This window comes from Molothrus aeneus, chromosome 15, assembly GCF_037042795.1.
Source record: "Molothrus aeneus isolate 106 chromosome 15, BPBGC_Maene_1.0, whole genome shotgun sequence".
NCBI lineage: Eukaryota > Metazoa > Chordata > Aves > Passeriformes > Icteridae > Molothrus > Molothrus aeneus.
In genome coordinates, this window is record NC_089660.1 from 10663949 (window position 1) to 10682699 (window position 18751).

Genomic DNA, 18751 nt, shown 5'->3' on the forward strand with positions numbered 1-18751 from the left:
TGTGATGGTCTCTCCCTGAGACAGCTGAGGTTCTGTTCTCCAGCAAGGACAGTACAAAGTTTAACAAAGGTGAGTACAAGGTTGTGTATCTACACCAAGTCTCGTGTCTGTAATTTTGAAATTAATTGGAGTGTAAGCTCTGATCCATGGCACAACTCACAGGCCAGCAGACAAGGACAGTGCATCTGCAGTGACATTTACTTCCCACGTAAACACCATTTACTCTCAGCAGTGAAGTCACACAGAATACAAGGGAATTAAATTAAAACCTAATTTTGCTATAACAGACTTTCAAGACTGCACATGCTCTGTCCAACAGAGCAAATGACGTGACCTTTGACAAGATGACCGCCCATCAACTTGTCTGAAAAGGACACAAAGTGATGGTCAGCCTGAGGACAACCTCCCTTCATGTTCTCCCTACAGAGGGTTTGCTAAAAATAAAGGCTATAGAAAGTCACTGCAGTGTTTAAACGGAGAGAAAGGCAACCACAGAATTCAGAAGTTAAGTTTTGTCACAGACTGGCCAAACTGCGACATTTTACTTTTCTAATTCCCTTTTTTTTTTTTTTCATGAAAAGGAATCAGTAAAACCTCTTTTGGCAGAGACCATGCTCTTCATCCTTTATTTCCATAGCAATTTACTTTAGGATTTGCTGGTCTCTCTGCCCTAAGGAAAAACCATCTCTGTGCCTTTGTACTACAAGTTTTGAAAATAAGTATCAGTGTTTACTGTTACACTTTGGATAACCAAAAAACACATGCTGAAAAGGCATAGGCAATATGAATTTGCAAAATATTCTTGACAGAGGGACAAAAGACCTATGAATTATCTTTTCCTATGTGTAAAAGCTTCACCACTGTGTTTTAACCTGCAGTAAATTGCATGTATATTTAACACATTCAAAAAGATCCCACAATAAGGACAGTGGCCAAAGGACTCATCATGAGGATAAAAACAATTAGAGGAAGCACAACCCACTGCACTCTTCTGGCCCATTCCAAATTCAAATTAATGGAAAGAAAAAGGGCAATAAAGAATCAAAAGGTTTGCCCCTTTCTTTAAAACTCCTTGGTAGCAAAGTTTTTCTAGGAGCCCATATGGATGCTTACAACCAATCGATGCAGTCTGGACACAGCAGAAGCATCAGCCTCTGAGAGAACAGTCTGTCCTTTTCCAGGCTGTATAAGCAAATTTTCTGTCCTTGGTTTTACAGACTGTCAGTAACCTTCTACCTTATTTGCTTTTCTGAAGTTCCCTGAAATGCTGCCAGCAAGACCAATATTCAGAAACAACACAGGAGTTATTTTCCATAAAACACCCGAGGACGAGCGCAGTGCAGCCCTGGGGTGTCAGGGCACACATTCAGCTGCTGGGCCACTGAAAAACCCCCAACTCAGTGTGAAAACCAGCTCTACAAGACAAACAGTCCCAATTTTAAGGCACATTTTTTTAGCATTTTGTTTATTGAGGTTTTCCATTAAGAGGTTTTCACTGTTGTAAGCTGGAACCTATTAACACACGCTCGGAGCATTAACTGTGATGACACTGGGTAACCTCTGAGCCTTAGGAAACACTCCTGCTCAGCCTCCACCATACCCAAGTGGTTTAAGGACAGCAATTTTCCTTTCTCAGATGACACAGAAAGCCTGGACTGTCACAAGAAGCCAGTTAAAAAAAAAAAAATGTTGGCCTGAAGTCTTAAATATTAAACCAAATTGCCAAACTAAAAAGACCACATAATCAAAGAGCTGAACAGGACCCCAGTCCTCTGAAACAGGAATTCTCCAGCTCCCACCTCTCCCCTTTCAGTGACCATGTCCTTCCAGTCCCTTCAAACACCATTTTTTATTTGATACCCTTGATTCAACACCTTTCTTACCTTTAATATTGAACTAGTTCTTCAGCAAATTCTACATTCCACCATCTTATTGACAAGCTGCTTTGATGGTCTCACTATGTGCTTGTGTCTCCACCATTAGCTTGATCATTTACACAAGATAACTAATTTATTTAATTCATTCTACTTTTCCTTTCTACAACCTACTGAAAAAAGAACAGCACTGCTCACTTGCAATCCTTTCTATATCCCACTTTCTGCTCTCCTCCATCCCATTCATTCCATCTAAGAAATGAAAAAGGAACAAGCCTCTTGGATGTTTTTTCTTGGCATCAGTAAATTATTTTAATCATCTCATATATCCTGCCAGTAAATCAACAAGAAACCGCTAAGACCCACAACTTCTCTGAAGTTGTTCTGCAGAATTTTCAGTAATCTTTTTCACAAGGATTTGTATAAATTAACTCTGCTTTATATTAACCTTTTACATACAAGCCACAATTCTCCTTCAAAATACACTTAGAGCTGTGTTAATGTGAGAGGAGAAAGTTGCTTCTCTGAGATACAAAGAGAGGCCACTTAGGTGTCCACAGAGAGAATAAGATGAGCCCAGCTGAATTACCCATGCTGACATCAGTCCACAGACTTAATGCAAACAAAACCATTTCCTCCTTAAAGACCACAGATGGCTCACCAGTGGCACAAAACCAGATTTCTTCAGCTTTCAAAAAGCAACAATGATGTCTGGGGGGGTGAGGTTTTTGTTGTTTTTAAAGCCAAGTGATGGCTCAAGCTTTTTAACCAACAGGTCCAGATAAAATCCTGTGCCTTTAATAACATAATGCAAAAAACCTCAGTGCCTATCCAACTACACAAACTTCATGACAATATTTATTTCAATGTTTTAATTCACTATCTACAGTATCTATTCCTGGTTTTATCTATACTACACACATGAATCTCAAAGAAATAAGGACCAAGTTGACATCATTCGTGGCAGCCTTGCAGTGCCTCAAAAACTATTCCTGAAGCCTTCCTAAAATATCTCTAGGCTAACAAGAAGGTAAAAAAACACACATAACACATAAAAACCATCTGGAAGAATTAATAATCCCTAGAGGCTGTTTATTGCCTCTGGTAGCCAAGAGCATTTTGGTCGTTGTGGCTCCTCTAGCACACAGAAATTAAAATTCTCTGAAGTATTACATTTCCTTAGTTACAATAAGGTGATATGAGGACAGAATTTCAAACTATATTCTGGTGTTGCCTTAAACCACACATGTAATGCAATTTTAATTTGGTTTTCATATGTTTAAATTATAGATTACTACTATGCCTTAACTCACGATAATGCCAAGTGTCTGACACGCAAACAACTCAGCTCTGGAGAAGAAGTGGGTCTGAAAATTCACCCACAAAAAACTGTACCAGTAGTGATGGGAAACCCATTATAAAGGGAATATCCAGCAAGAAAACATAAGTGATGGTTGCAAAAAACGAAGAACAACTCTCCTCTGGTCCATTCACAAAGTAACATATTTAAAAATGTCAAGGCTTGTGTTTTTGTTATTTTGAATATGGAACAGGAATGTTCAAAAAGACTTATTTTACTCCAAATTTTACTCTTTGTTCTCGCCACTGAAAATTATTACAATAGTAAAAAGTGCCTTGTGTAAATAATTGCAGTAGAAAAAATGCGATGGGGACTAGTGATGCTCAGTTCTACAAGGAACCAGGAACTCCAGCAGCCTGACATTTGGGAACTCTCATCCTAAGCCAGTACAGCAGGGCACATAAAATTCCACACCTCCATCGACCTTCATCCACTAAATAATTTATCAGCTGCTAGCTGCAGGGATTGGCAAAATACAGCAGGGTGACAATTCCTCTTTACACATCCTCAGACTGCCACAGCCCTACGTCACAGCAGTGACATGCAGGTGCCAATCAGCTCTGGGATGCACCGAGCAGGCTCCAAGGACACAGGAGCACAGTGAGCACACTGACTCAGTCAGCACCACCTCTGAGCCAGGAGCTGTGCAAGAGGCCCTTGGATACTGTACATGCAAAAAAACCAAAGCAGCACCAGCCTTCCATTGGTGCTTCTACATTTTCTTTCTGTATTCAGCAAGAAATGCATTCATGGAAGCGAGAGGAGCAAAAGAGGGTGGTCCTGACCTAGGCTGTAGCTGTAAGGAGAATTCTAACAAAGCAGGTTTAAACCAAAGTCTAGGAGGAAATAAATTAACAGATAGGTGTTTATTTGCATAGTAAGAACTGATTTCCCATAAAAACAATACTTCAGGAAAAGGCTTTTTCTGTTGAAAAGTAGCACAATGTGCACTTGCACTTAACTTTAACATACTATACACCAGAGTATAAGAAACTCCAAGTTTTTTGGAGTAAATGGCCACACAGCTCATACTAAACTGTTTTTTATCTTAAATGCATTTTTTTGCCTGATAGTTTAGGAAGTTTTACAAAAAGTATCCTGCAAGTGGTTACAGAAAACAGAGTTAAAACTTGTATCAACGTGTAAGAAGAACTGTCATTTGTCAGTCCAAGCCCTGACTCTCCAAATGCCCAGGAATCATAGCACTGGGGAACCAAGAGGCTGTGCCCCCACAAAAAACATGGAGAATCAAAGCAATCCTTCTGAGCAGTGGGTGAAGGGGAAAAGGATCAGAAAACATAGGGTAGGAGAGACCATGAATACTCTGAGGAGCTGGCTGAAACCCCAAAAATTCCAAAGAGGGCTAAACCATGCAATGCAAAGCTCCCAGGAGGGAAGGGAACCATGAGGAGCCAGGAGAGGAGCTCAGAGAGCGAGCACAGCAAGGGATGACAGCTCTGTGATGCTGAAAGCTGGGCTGGAGCTACAGGCACAGACACAGAGACTGGTGGGAAAGGCAGGACTAAGGGGAAGAGAAAGACCTTACCAAAAGTGACTAAAAAATAAAGCAAAGGACCAGTTGCTGTATTTGCTCTGAAAACATTTAAAATTCATACTACTGGGGCTACTTTCCATGTAAGCACGTCAGCAGAGATAAGGATGACATCGAATCAAATCAAGGACATGCTATCAAAGCTCTGTTTTTCTTCTGAGGAACTGAAATGAAATCTTTAATTGCATGAAGGTTCAAACTCAAGATCCTGGAGATCAAACTGATATCCTTTGGAATCAGAAGATGAGGTTACACTGATTTTAGTTATGAATAACCAAAAATGGTACCACATCCTTCTGAGAGGACGCCAGAAATAGGAATGGGACTGAAAAATTACTCTAGGTCTTCTGCTCTAACCCAAACACAAACTTTTACAGAGCAAATGTATCATTACCATGCTTCACATTATTAGATTTATATCAAACAGCAGAAAGAGAAGAGCACAGAAGCCTAGAGAAAATAAATTACCATCTACTGCCATAAGATAAGTTTCACATGCACCTGGGATCTTGAATTAAACTATTTTGCTTCAGGAAAAAAAATTTAAAAGCTTAAATGTTAATTCAAAAACTCTTATTTTCTATAAACAGTGCATTATCTCAAAAAGCATCCATTTTAAACAGCTTCTATAGAAACATTATCCAATCACTCCATACTTGACCCATCAGACCCTCATGCTTCACACAGTAACTGTGGGTACATTCCAGGCTTGGAAAATTCTTAAGATGTGCATAAAATTTCTATTACAGAAAAACCCTCCACACCTAAATTGTTAAGTTTAGAGCTTTCCTTCATAATGACTTCATAGCACAGTTACAGTTAAGAGTCCAATACCACAAAGTGCATCACAGACAACTGAACAAAGTTACGATCAGAATTACAAAGACAACCAAAATCTTTCTGAGATTGTGAATTATTACTTGTGAATTATTTTCTTCTTTCAAACACTGCACTGGCATCACAGGAGTTTTGTTTAATGTAAGCTGAATGTCTCTTGTCCTTGCCAACAGAACCAGCCTGTGGAGACAGATGTCCACCAACGTGATGCAAAGTCCTCCATCTTCCTCATCCTCTTCCAGAGCCACAGTGGCTCCACAGCTGGCACAGCTTTGATCACTGCTCACCACACTCCTCACTGCTTGTCATCCTCCCCACGTTTCCTTACCAACTCCTGCATCTGTTTATCCCATCTTCCACAGCCTTTCTTTCCAGCAGGAGCACAGTCCCCAGGGTAGAGAGCATCCCTCACAAGGGGCAGTTCTGCCCCACTGCTGGCTCCTCCAGATGCACACAGCCATCATCTCCTCCTGCCAAGGAGAGGGTGATGTCTCTCAGACACATTTCCAGTTCTCAGCAGTCCTCAGAAATACGCTGACCTCCACAAGAACCAGCCTGAAAGGGCACTGCAGGTACACATTCACTGTTCTCCCCCTCTGTTCATCCTCCTTTTACAGCTCTTGATGCAGGGAAATGGAATGCATTGATTGCTTTACACAAGTCAGCTCTGCACCTTTACTTCTGGAAACCAAAAGCCATGGAGTCTCTGGGGGATGAGGGTGAGAGCAGCACTAACAGTGTGTGCTATAGAAATTGCTGTGGACACCAGGACCCAGAGACACCTGGTCCTGGAGAATTCCTTCAGGTGTCCACAGAGCTCCTAGGCTGGCTTCTGCTCCTCCACAGCCACTCCAATTAACCTCCCTAGGCTAAGGTTAACCTTCAGAAGTGTTCTACCTTCACAAAAGCCTACCCCTTATGATTAGTCATAAGAAATATGACTTCATCTTGCTCTGATTCAATCCATGGATCATCACACTGTCACATCCAGAACAGCTGTAATTACAACTGAGTCAACAGCCCATTTTCAGACTACTGTCCTGTACCAGTTTAAAAGCAGCTGATTAAAACAATTCTGGCACAGATCTACATAAATCTAAGTTCTAGTTTCCAAACACAAAATACTTGACATTTTCAAGTTAAACTTGAAGCTTACATATTTAACTTACATATTTAAAATTCTGACATGACTTATTTTGCTGTATTATGTATTATTATAAAACACTTGTCATAGAAACAGATTTTTAGTATAAAGCTCAGCTAAAACCAAAATGGCATATCTCAGATCTGATTCAGCACATCAGTTTGTTTAATCCTGTGCACACTTCTCCTCAGAGTTACCAAACAACATGAACAGATCCCTTCAAAATTTTGGGGGGGGGCTGTAGAAGTTTTGGATGGCTTGTGGGTTTTTTCAGAAAGGAATAAAAGTGCTTTATCTTTATGGCTTTAAAGGTAAAGAACTGTTAGCTATGGACTGGAATGCAAAATCAGTTAATGGGTTCTCATAAGCCATTAGAAAGAAAAAAAAGAAAGAAAAAACCAACTTTCCCCTTCCTAACATTTTATACCATTTCATTTATCAATAGTAACTGAGTGAATAAATGGCTTGGCTGGCAGAGCAGCAATCCACTGGATATTGTCCACAGAGCTTTTTGACACAGGGGTCAAAAAACTTTTTTTTTTAACGTTATTATTTTACCCTTATGAAGCCCTTATTTGAGCACAGGCTTTTTTGTGGTTTCTCACTTCAGCCCAAGCTCTGTGGAGAGTGCAATCCCAGCTGAAGCACCAAAGTGACTAAAGCATTCCCAGTCTTTAAGCAGTATTACAATATTCAAACCTTCTTAATAAGGGCAGTGCAGGTAAGTCAAGCTTAAGTAAACTCAGCCTTTCATAATTAATGTCTGCAGAGCAGGAAGGGAAGAAAGACTCTCCATGTACACTGGGGCATGGACCATAACGCAAACAGGCCAGGGGATTTGCCAGCAGCAGGAACTCCAAGGTGAGGAGCCACAATTACCTGTGTGAGCACACAGAGCCACTCTCCAAGACCACAAGTACCTGTAGCTCCACTTCAGTGCTGCTGGGGGGAATTCAGCAGATGTGAAACACCAAAATGCAGCCACACACCCACCCACGCAGCTCCACGCTGGTTTTGGCACCCACACAGGGAAACCCCACAGCCCGGAGCTTGCACCCCCCTATTTACCACAAGCTTCCCTTTACATCACACCAGACATAAAAACCAAACAGGGAAAATCAGCCAGGACAGGGAGTCCACACCCCCAGCTGGCTTCGCCCTGTGCCTTTACACACCATCATGTCATTGAGACTCTGAACTTCCTGGGACCAAAGTCAAGAGCCATCTCCTGCTCCAAAGTCAATGCTGCATCTCACACTGCCATGAGCACAAGCCTTTTGCCCACTGCCTCCAAATACCAGAAAGTTGCACAGTCTTTTTTCTACTCAGTAAATACAAAATTATAATAAAGGAATAATAATGAATATCTGCCTGGCCCCAGATTTATAAGGCAATTCCTGTGTCTTAGGTGACTACTTCTTGGTAGTAGCCTCAATAAAATACCAGAAACTCAGCTAATTTTCTGACTGAGCATACCAAACAGTAACAGTCTCATAAATATTGTATTTTTAATTTCTTTAAAGGCTTTTATCTCAAGGTGGGTTTGGTCGAACATTCTAGCTTTCATTATGCCATTTAAAAGAAACACCCTTCCCTCCCCAGTTTCACAGAAATACTGCATTCTCAGACACAGAAAATAATTGGAGTCCTTTAAAGCTAATTGTAATTACATAGTTCAGCTAAATAATTAACCAGTTCCATGCTGCTGCACAAAGGAAACAACCAGTACAGCCCCACACAGCTTGAAAATTAAAACATCACTGGGTTTGGATACTAGTAATCTCAAGTTAGCAAAATATGCCAGCAGTTATAAAAATGTTACACTGCAATAATATTTATAGGCTTCATATACACTTCATATTTATAGGCTAAAAACCAAGCTTAACACATTCTATAAGCAAATGGCATTATTTTTATACTTGCCAGTCATTTTTAAGCTATTGGTATATTAAACAATTCCATGATTTCTAGGTCCCCCCTTCCTGTTAAGAAATGATTCTACAAAAATAGTTCATGCACAGCCAGGATTCCAGTACCTTCAACCCAGCATGCTGCTGGGATGAGAAGGGAACAGTCAGCTAGCACCAGGGCTGTCAATACATGTCACAGAAATGCAGCACAGACAAAATCTTACTTACTTTGGAGGCCCAGGGCTGTAGGCAGTTGGCATAACATCGAACAAGAAAAGCCATTTCTTAGGCTGGGGGAAAAAAGTTTCCTTTCTCAAATAAAAGCCACAGGGGGAAAAAATGAGAAAAATCCCTTCTGCTTTCTCTTTAAAAATCATAAAGCAGCAATGTACATATATGCAACTTCTCAGGCTTGGATTTCACACTGAATTCGATTAGAGCTTCCACTAGATCTGAGGAGTTTTCAGTATTGCAGGGAGTTAGCAGCAGCAGCAGCAATTCCTATAAAAATGTTCCAGTTTTAACAAGCACATAAATTCAAATCAAAATGTTTCCTAGCTTCTCAAATACAAATATCCATACGTTCCTCCAGGCAAGAGGCATGCACCCAAAAAGTGCTGCTTAAATTGAATTAATTCAGAAATGGATTAGAACTGCAGTTTAAAGCAACAATACATTATAAAGCAAGGTATGAATTCTTCAAATTTCTTTTTTCTCTTCTAAAATGCATTTACAAGTGGCTTATCTTCGGGTCCACTTTTCAGAAACTTCATCCTAATACTGTAGATGAAATTTTGCAAAGGTTCTTCAGCATCTTAGGCGATCCAGGAATCCCACATCCTGGGATATTAAAGTTTCTTCTTTATACTCGTGTCCATCATAAATGCAGGAATTGAATTCGCATCCGTACTGTAGCTCCAGGATATATGCTCTAACAGGTTTGCACTGTGGAATGTATTAAAAGCCTCTGCAATACAAACCCTTTTCTCTTTTGCCCCCCCCCTCCTTTTTTTTTTTTAAATGCCGTTTACAACTCTGCGGTGTCGCTTGGTATTCTAATGCATCAGTCAGATAGCACGGCTAATCCACGCCTAGCTTTTCCAATTAAAACATTTCTGTAATGCCAAACAAAACAGGACGTCCATAGCTACAGCAAGGCTGACTGCTGGAGTCCTAATTCCTACTATCTTTGCTTGCTTCTCAGCAGCTCCCTCAGGAGAAGCTCCCATCGATTGGATGCTCCGCAGCAAGATGAAATATCTAATAAGGAGGAAAGAGAGTGGGAGGGGAACGGAGCTAAAAGGATGACATCACCTGTATAGAAAGCCTTTAGAAACTGCATTAGATCAATTGGCTACTGGATCTGCAGATGCAGCCAACAGAGCATCTTTATTGACCTAATATAAACACACATATCAGTACAACTGCTCAAACACCCTGCTGCACATCAGCTTTTATATCTTTTTATATCTATTCAGGGATGTGCTGGAACTCTGATTATTCTCCTTTTTCTAAATAATTTTTTTTAAATTAGTCACATGTATCTACTAACACTTTCAGCAGCATTTAGGTGGATTATTTTTCATCTCTGCATTCAAATTTTTTAAAAAGTGAAATAAATATCTGCAGCCATTCACATGCACACAGACACATGCATCATTGGCTCACAATAAAAAAATTTTGCTTTTATATATGTGTCACTCTAGAGAGTCTCTAACACTTTTATCTCATCCTAGAGAGATTTTATCTAGAATGAGAAGTAAATTTGTTATTAAAAAGTGAGATTTATAATTCTCATAGTATTCATGGTTTTGGAACACTTTTTTTAAAAAGTTTTGGAGGGTGGGTTTTTTTTCCCTGCTCAATCAAGACCAGTTCTGTTTCCAACCCAATTTGCCTTAATTCTGCAGTCGTCAATTTAGTTCTAGAATCTCTTTTTGCAACTAACAACTGATATATTTGAAAGGAGCTTAAAGTCTTGGATAGCAGCCCATCTCTCCAGTATGCTGGAGAGATGCTCCAAGGAGGGATCTCAGAGATCCCACACCTTTGAGCCAGGTCTGCTGCGATGCTTTCGGTTCCTAGAAGGCAAATGACTTCTGCTACTGCGCATGGGAGGGAAGGAGGGAGGAGACAGGCGAGGGGACAGAGGGTGCTGGTTCTGTTAAAGCCATTGTTTTGGTCTCTGGATGATTTTCTTCATCTGCAAGAAGGGGTACTCACTGTTACTGCTTTCCTCTTTTTGTAAAGAATTTTTGTCACCACATCAGACTTGAGGGTAATTCTCCAAATCAAAACTAGCCCATGATGGCTGTACCTCCTGTGCACAAATGGAGCTGCCAAGGGGGGCCTGCTGGTAGTAAGGGCCAAAAATGCCTTTTTTGTCTTGTCTGTTTGCTTATTTTTGAATATTGAATCAGGCAGTTTGAGCAATCCCCAAAAAGCTCTTTTTCATCTACTGTGCCAAGGGACACACAGAAGGAGATTCTCAAATCTTTGAAGCCAAGTTGTACCAACAGGGCACCACTCTCCATCTCACACCAACAGCTCCTAAGCAGTCATCCAGGAGCTGAATTCTTCCCAGCATATAACCCAAATTATCACAGAAACATAGAATATCTGGAGCTGAAAGAGACATACAAGGATCACCAAGTCCAACACTTAGGATAGGAGTTGCACCTTAACCAAGAAAGACCTTCCCCTGGTGCCTTCCAAAACTATCCTAAAAGGAAAAATTGACATCAATGTCTGAATTAATCAACCTCTTATCAAACAACAAAAATAATAAAGGCAACCAGGGTCCATAAATATAACTGGGTTTAATTTGTATTTAAACATAAAGGACAATCTGAACTTCAATCCTGCACTTGCAAAATTTGCAAACACGAAGTCTATTTGATTTCTAGAAGCTGAAAGCATTCTAACTACTTTAGATTTTTACAAAGCACTACACAGCTACACAAATAGCTGGTTCTTTTAGTGCTTTTTCAATACTAAACAATAGACTGGATATGTGAGCTTCATCTTACACATGACTGTACTGCCTCTTTTCTAATAATTCATAAAATTGTATTTAGAAGCATCTTAAATGTCTGTAATGCTACAATGATAAATCCCCAGCAGCAATAAACACCCAAACACTTCCATGTGGTGTTACCTGCATTATGGCTAGCATAATCACAATTTATATCAAGGAGAAAAGAACCCATGCAGCTGAAAGAACCCTCTCCCTGCCTGCCTGCCCCTGATAGCTCTCCGGGCAGATCTCCACCTCCCAGATCCATCCTGCTGCATTGTGCTGCAAACCCGATCCAGCGCAGATTTTGGCGCAGATGCCATATTTTACAACTACTGTAAACACCAGCTCAATAATGGGAACGAAATTCTATTTCCTCCTGGTTTTGCCTTTAAGTGCAGATGACATCATCCCTGTGGCCGTGCCGCCAATGAGCGCGGCGGCAGCGGGGGTCCCGGGGGGCTGCAGCCCACGCTGCGCAGCCCTGCCCACCCAGCCCCGCGTGGGGGGAAAACCTGACCTACTTCCACACCCCAGCTTTTGGGGCATCCCCCCACTCCCTTCTGCTTTCATTGATTTATTTATTTATTTTAACACATGCCTCTCTCTCTCTCTGCAGCTCCAGCTCCCTGCAGCACGGGGATGTAAGTTTTTTATAAATCGTCTGTTTTAATGACAAATCTCAAAACTAGAGCAACTCCGAGATGAAAAAAAAAAAATCTGATACAAAGGCTTGGTAGTGAACGCAACTGAAATACTTGAGAAGAGTTGCAGCATTGAGCAGAATCACAAACAGAAAATCACCAGTTACATTTTGAGCCAGAATCCAAGTTTTAAGAAGATCTTAAGGAAAAAACAGTATACAATCTCTGTAGTAAAGGGAGTCTTTGTTCCTTAACACTGATTTATTTCCATGCTGAAATACCACTCCATAGATTTCTCTGCATCATTCTCTTTATCCTCCCATAATGCTACCTGAATCCTCCAGACTGTTAACCAAATCTTCACGTTCTAATTGTCTAACAAGAGTAAGTCACTGAAAAATGAGATGTTTTTAAAAGGATAGTAAAGCCTTTTATAATTTAAATGCACATTCAGTTAGGCAGGATTAGAGTCTTCCCTTATTTGAGGACACCACAAACGCAAGCCCTGCACAGGCGGGAAGCCCCAGCAGCTGCTGGCAGAGGTACCCCCACAAGCAGCAGGACTTTTTCCTGATCAATCAGAGGAAGAAAAGCCCATTGTGCAATTCCAGCGGGGAGGACGGGACGGTCTCAAAGCCATCACGGCCCTGGCTGAGGAGGCAGGAGCTGCCGGCCGAGGGGCCTGGGGCTCCGAGCTGGGCTTAAGGACTTCTGTCCTTTTGTCCTCAGAGGCAGGCGGCCGCTGGCACAGTGTCCCTGGCACACAGCTTCCTGCAGCCTCAGACATGAGCAGGCACCTTCACTGGCCCCCCCATCTCCAGAGCAGCAGCTCTGGTCTCACCCTGACTCCAAGCCCATGGTGGGGGCTGGGGAAGGCAACCGCTGCTCAGAAGGCAATCTGTCACTGCACACACTCAGGCAAAGAGGTTTCAGGCTAAAATCATTCATTTTAATAGAGTTTTCTGAGTGGAAATTGCCAAACATAGCAGCATTATGCAGAAATATTTTAGCATTAAGGGCACCTGCATCAAGAGGTTATTTCCATAGATTTGAGTACTTTACATCTTTCTGGACAGACAGGCAATGGGGAGCGAGGGTGCAGAAGGCAGAGCCTGCTGCAGACCCTGCCATGCTGGCACAGCTCACTGGATTCAGCGCCACTGCCATGCTGCTCAGAGGTTCTCCCCACCTCTGAACACCAAAAACAACCCATTGTATTGTCGTGGCCCCTCACTAGGGCTTCTCAGGAAAAAAGGAAAAAACATACAACCTCCACCCTGTTCCTGGCTCTTTAGGAAGGGGAGGCAGGGAAAGCAGCACCACAAGCTCCTGTTCCCCTTCAGGGCGACATTCCGTGGTGCCATCACATCCTTACACATGTCGCTTTCCACAGCAGCACTCGCTGAAAGGCTGTAGAAAAATCCTACCCCAAGATCTGTAGGACTCATAAGTAGTATGAAAACATGATCCATCCTAAGGGAAGGAGCGAGGGAGAGCAGGGGGAGAGCGGGAGGGGGAGGGCAGAGGCTGTCATCATTCCTTAAGTGATGTAAGCTTCTAAATATAGCACCAGCAACACAGGAGGAACAATAAAAAGGCACCATGGATTGAATTTCTCCACTGCTTTCACACTACCCCGACTCTTTTTTTTTTCAGCTGCCGTGTTAAGCAGGGAAAGGTCATCTTCTATTTAAAATGATTCCGATTTATATGGTTTATAATAGGTTTATAAATTACAGCTCTCTCCTGCAGCTCTGTCTCGCTCGCACACTCTGCAGAGCCGGGCAGAGCATGATCCGCATCACAAGCAGGGCTGACGGCGCTGCTGGGGAAGGGGGAAGCCCCCTTTGCTATGGACTCACACAAATAAAGTTCCTTTCAACGGTTTGAACTGAGATGATTCATACCACACTCCTCCCTTCCTGCCTGACATCTCATTTTGGCAAGGGGTGGGGAAGTCTGGGAAGGTCTGCAACCCAAAAATCCCTGGTGGTGAAAAGGTGTGGGTACCAACCCCAAAAAGGTCAGTCTGGGGGACTGAATCCCCTCAGAGACATAGAAAGGACAAAACAGCTAACATCCCACAGCAAAATTTCCCAAACACATTTAGGATTTTGCTCACTAAACATAACCTCAATATAGTCTCAAATCTAGATTCTTGGGAGACAACACCTCCCAAACCTAACATGGACCTGGCTGTGATTTCCTCAGCTGACAGCGACATGGGAAGCCAGGTGGAGTATCCCATTTGTAAAGCTCATAAAGGTGCATATATATTTTTCTCATTCTGCAAGAGTTGATACAAAAACCCATACAAAATACCACTTTTTCTTCCCTCAGTTATTCAAAACAGTATCTCAGGTTAAACCAAGTAGATTAAGCCTATTTAAAATATAAAGTACTACCACACCTTTCACAAGAAAAAGGCTTCTGATTAAATGACCTTGAGAATAATGCATTAAGTCCACAGATGAGGTTAAAAAAATCATGAAAATGCCACTTTCAGTATTTCTTTTGTCTTTTTGCTTGAGGCTTAACACTAAACTGGAAACCTGCAAGTGGCAAGAGGGGAGAGATTTGACTCCTCCTACCAAAATTTCTCTCCTAAGCAAGGGTAACTTTGCACAGTCCACTCTCATTTATTAGTGGTCAGTGCATCCAGTTTGAAGAGTGAGGGAGTCCCACCCTGACAGACCTGCCTGTGCTCAGGCACAGCTTCATGCAAACAGCTCAGCCAGCCCTGGACCCAGGCTGGGACCAGGCTCAGCACTGTCTGAGCTCTGTAACAGAGTGAAAAGGGAATAATGGGCAGGGTACCAGGCACTCAGGGTCTGCACATCCTGAGATCTGGATGCCCAGACCAGCCATGCTGGGGAAGCACAGCACAGACCCTACAGCAGCTCTGCAGAGCTTCTGTCATCAGATGGAGCACCACAGTACAGCAACTTCTAAACTTTCTTATTTTCTAGTAAAATCCAGCCTTTATCACCTTTAAAAATGCAAAGCTGAGTATGCTCAGAGAAAGTTTTCCCCAGCGTCATTTGGGGTCTTCCCTCTACTGAGGGCAGAGCAGGAAAACCCCAGCTCTTCTCACTCAATCTGAGAAATTGATCTGACAGATAAAGCAAGGGGTAAGCCAGATGCCATACCTGCACTCCCAAGTTGACAAACCACAACTGCTAACCAAACTTTAAAAGAAACAAAATCAAAATCATAAAGACAATAGAAGTATTGTGGCTATTTTACCTTCAACTAGAAACTTCATCATGTAAAAACAAAACTCATTCATATTCAGTGACAAAACCAAGTCTGACTTGCAAGAACAGGGTAAGGAACAATGACAAGATACAGTGGTGGTCCCAAAGAGTCTCGTATTTTATCTGTCAGATGTATCATTATTAAGAGAGATGCCACATATCAAATATAAAACTAAAAATGCTGGTAAATGTCATTAGATAGCAATCAGTTCTATGCCAAAACCAAAGATACTTATGTAGCTATTCTCTCCTACAGGCAGTGGTCTTCATGCCAAGTTTCTCCAAGGATAACAGAGCATCCAAATGCTTATAATTATGCACTGACATTTCCTGATGGTTGAAAACTGCTCAGGATATTCTCTATCTCTAAACTCGTCCATGAGGCTTATGAAGAACATGACTGAGTTGATGTGAATTTCCATATTCTAAATCAGAAATCCATTTTACCTTGAACACAAAGTTGAAAACAACACCATCACAGTCTTTTAAAGAAATCCTTCAGTGCTATGTGACATTCAACCAAACAACTCCAACTTACAAATTTACAAGGCTAACATACAAAATAACCCTTCACAGGACTACTTTTCTCTAAGGCAGGAGGAACCTAAACCTAAGTGAAAGGCTGACTTGGCTACAAGTGAGACTACAACCAGGCTGTTACATTTGAATAGAGCATATTGGACAGAAGCAGCCCAGATGGAAGACATGGAATGAAAAACAGGTCCATGGATGCTACCATCTCCCTGCACACAGGGAGACCAGCTTGCTGGCTACTACCCTGTCAGATTTCCCTACAAGAAGCCACCCAATATGTCATTTTAAGAGACTGAAACAATAATGTTAAAAACAAGGATCAGAAAAGGAACTGCAACTCATACACAAAAGATTTTTAAGCCTCCAAAAGAAACAAAACATCTCTGTGGTGCAAAGCATCTTTTACCATCAACCCCCAAGTGACACATGCAGTTATGAGCAGTGGGCATAACCCTCACACATCATTCTCCATCGAGTTTGCATAAGAGCTTGCTTATAAAGAATTAATGAGTTTGGGACTGCCACCCAAATCCTTAGGGTCCATCAAAACAGAGATTAACTCCCTGAACATGCTACACAAAATATTTTCTCAGGCATTTCCAAGGAACTGAGTTAATTTCTACAATGGTGTAAATCTATCTATGTGGTAAAAGAAGAAAGAAACAAATTAGTGGTTATTGTGTGGAGAGCTGTCTTAGGTTGCAATGCAAGATGTAACCAAAATTATTCTATTACCATCTGTGGAAATAAGGTGGGTGAGTGATTATCTCTTCCATGACCCATCCTCATTGTGGAGTTATATCTTCTGTTCATGGGCCATTGAGTGTCCCTGCACAGCTGATAAAATTACATCATCCCACTGGGTGATGCTCCCCCCAGGGGGAGGAGCCAAGAATTCCTACCTGGATATAATCTGAGATTTGGAACACCACAGTCAGCCTTTTCCCACTGCATTCCCAGGGGAAGACCAGACCCATCTACACCACCCCTGGACCTTCAGAGGAAAACTCCACCCTTCTACAGGATCACTGCTCCAAGAGAACCACACCTGTCACTGCAGGAGGGGTGCAGCCACCATTTAATGGGACTGCTACCAACACCCTGACCCACAGGATGTCAGGTTGTATTCTCTGTCAGTGTTTTTCTATTACTCCATTTTATTTTAATTTTCCTATTAAATTGTAGTTCTGACTTGGGATCTCCCACTGGTTTGCTTTCAAACCAGCGCTGTGACTGAATTTTTCAGTGACTGAATTTTTACTTCTTGTGGTAGCAATTTGCAAAATATTTACAAGTTTTGAAAGGTTTTTCTGCCACAGAAGTACATCCCTCCCACAATACTGTCAGCACCAGCAGAGGTCAAGGCTTGAGCAACTCTCCAGATTGATCCCAATCAACAGAGCAGGATGGTTCCCCACAAAGAACAGGCTATGCTCTGGATCTGCTTTTCCAAACAATTCCAGGCTTCCTGGTGAAAGTGATCACTAGGTTAAAAGACTGATGTGTTTGGACTGCAAGTAGGAAATTAGCGTAAAAATATCCCTATATAAGGGATATTTTTATATAAGGTATATATAAAATATAAGTTTTTCTTGAATTATCACAAACAAGTGCAGTTCTGCTGCTCTGCTGAGCAAGGGGGCAGAGACACAAACCTACTGTGGGTTCAGGGGGCCCATCATCAACCCATCACCAGGGGAGGGAGCAGATGTGCAGCTGACTGCTAAACTTACTCAAGACAGAGAAAGGTTCAAAAATAGGTCTTTGAGGCAAGAATCATAGAACAGGTTGTGAGGGACATTAGAGCTCATCTTGTTCCAAGCCTTCTGCCATGGGCACAGACACTTTCCACTAGACCAGGCTGTTCCCCAAGCCTTGTTCAACCTGGCCTTGAAGAGCAGAGCAGACGGGTTCTATTACCAACCTCAGAGTATAGCTCTCCCTAGCAGCAGGAAGATGCCACATCCCAACACTGTGGCATCACCCTCCACCACAGGCTCTCCCCAGGGCTATGAGAAGGGCTATAAACTACTGCCAGCAGCCAGATTTCAGTAAATACAGGTGTTTGCCTAAAATAAACCCTCCCAAGTTTCAGTCTGATGTAGTTTCATTTGTGCATCACTCTTAACTGCTGTTACACAGCTGCACATGTCACCTCCAAAGTGAGGTGATTCCTGTAAATCAGTTTACATATAACCTGCTTGTCCAGTCCATAAAATCTTTACAGAAACTCCTGAATATAAGATCTGAAAAACAATCACTTTCATTATGGATAAATTGGGGTTGACATGTTGCATTACATTGTTAGTTAAAAAAAAAAAAAACTTAAGCAGAAAAAACACAGATTTTAACCAAAGGGCAGTATTTTCAATAAGTATTTTCGTACTTTCTCCACAGCCTATTCAAGTCATTACTCACTTGAAACTGCAAGTGCTCATTAATTGGATTGGGAAACACCAGTGGTCTATGGAAATTCCTAGGAAGATTTTTAATGCACAGCACATTTTGAGGATTGGTGTTTTGCTAATGACCACCATAACCAGCGGCAGACTTTCAAGGAGCCCTTGAAAGTAACACTGCTGACAAAATGAGCAGACAAAATCAATATGTAAAATGAAGTATG

At 41.8% G+C, this 18751-nt stretch overlaps 1 protein-coding gene across 2 annotated transcripts in view; it reads right to left on the reverse strand.

Annotated features, from left to right (window-relative positions):
• RAPGEF6 (Rap guanine nucleotide exchange factor 6) overlaps positions 1 to 18751 on the reverse strand; it is a 122151-nt gene that overhangs the window by 51715 nt on the left and 51685 nt on the right. Inside the window, exon 1 of one of the 2 annotated variants that reach the window (XM_066560133.1) lies at positions 8906 to 9893. The exons of the other annotated variant lie outside the window; for it this stretch is intronic. Coding sequence (XP_066416230.1) covers positions 8906 to 8959 — 54 coding nt within the window. The 5' untranslated portion in view covers positions 8960 to 9893. Of the gene's footprint in view, positions 1 to 8905; positions 9894 to 18751 lie in introns of those variants that run through there. 2 annotated transcript variants of the gene reach the window in all.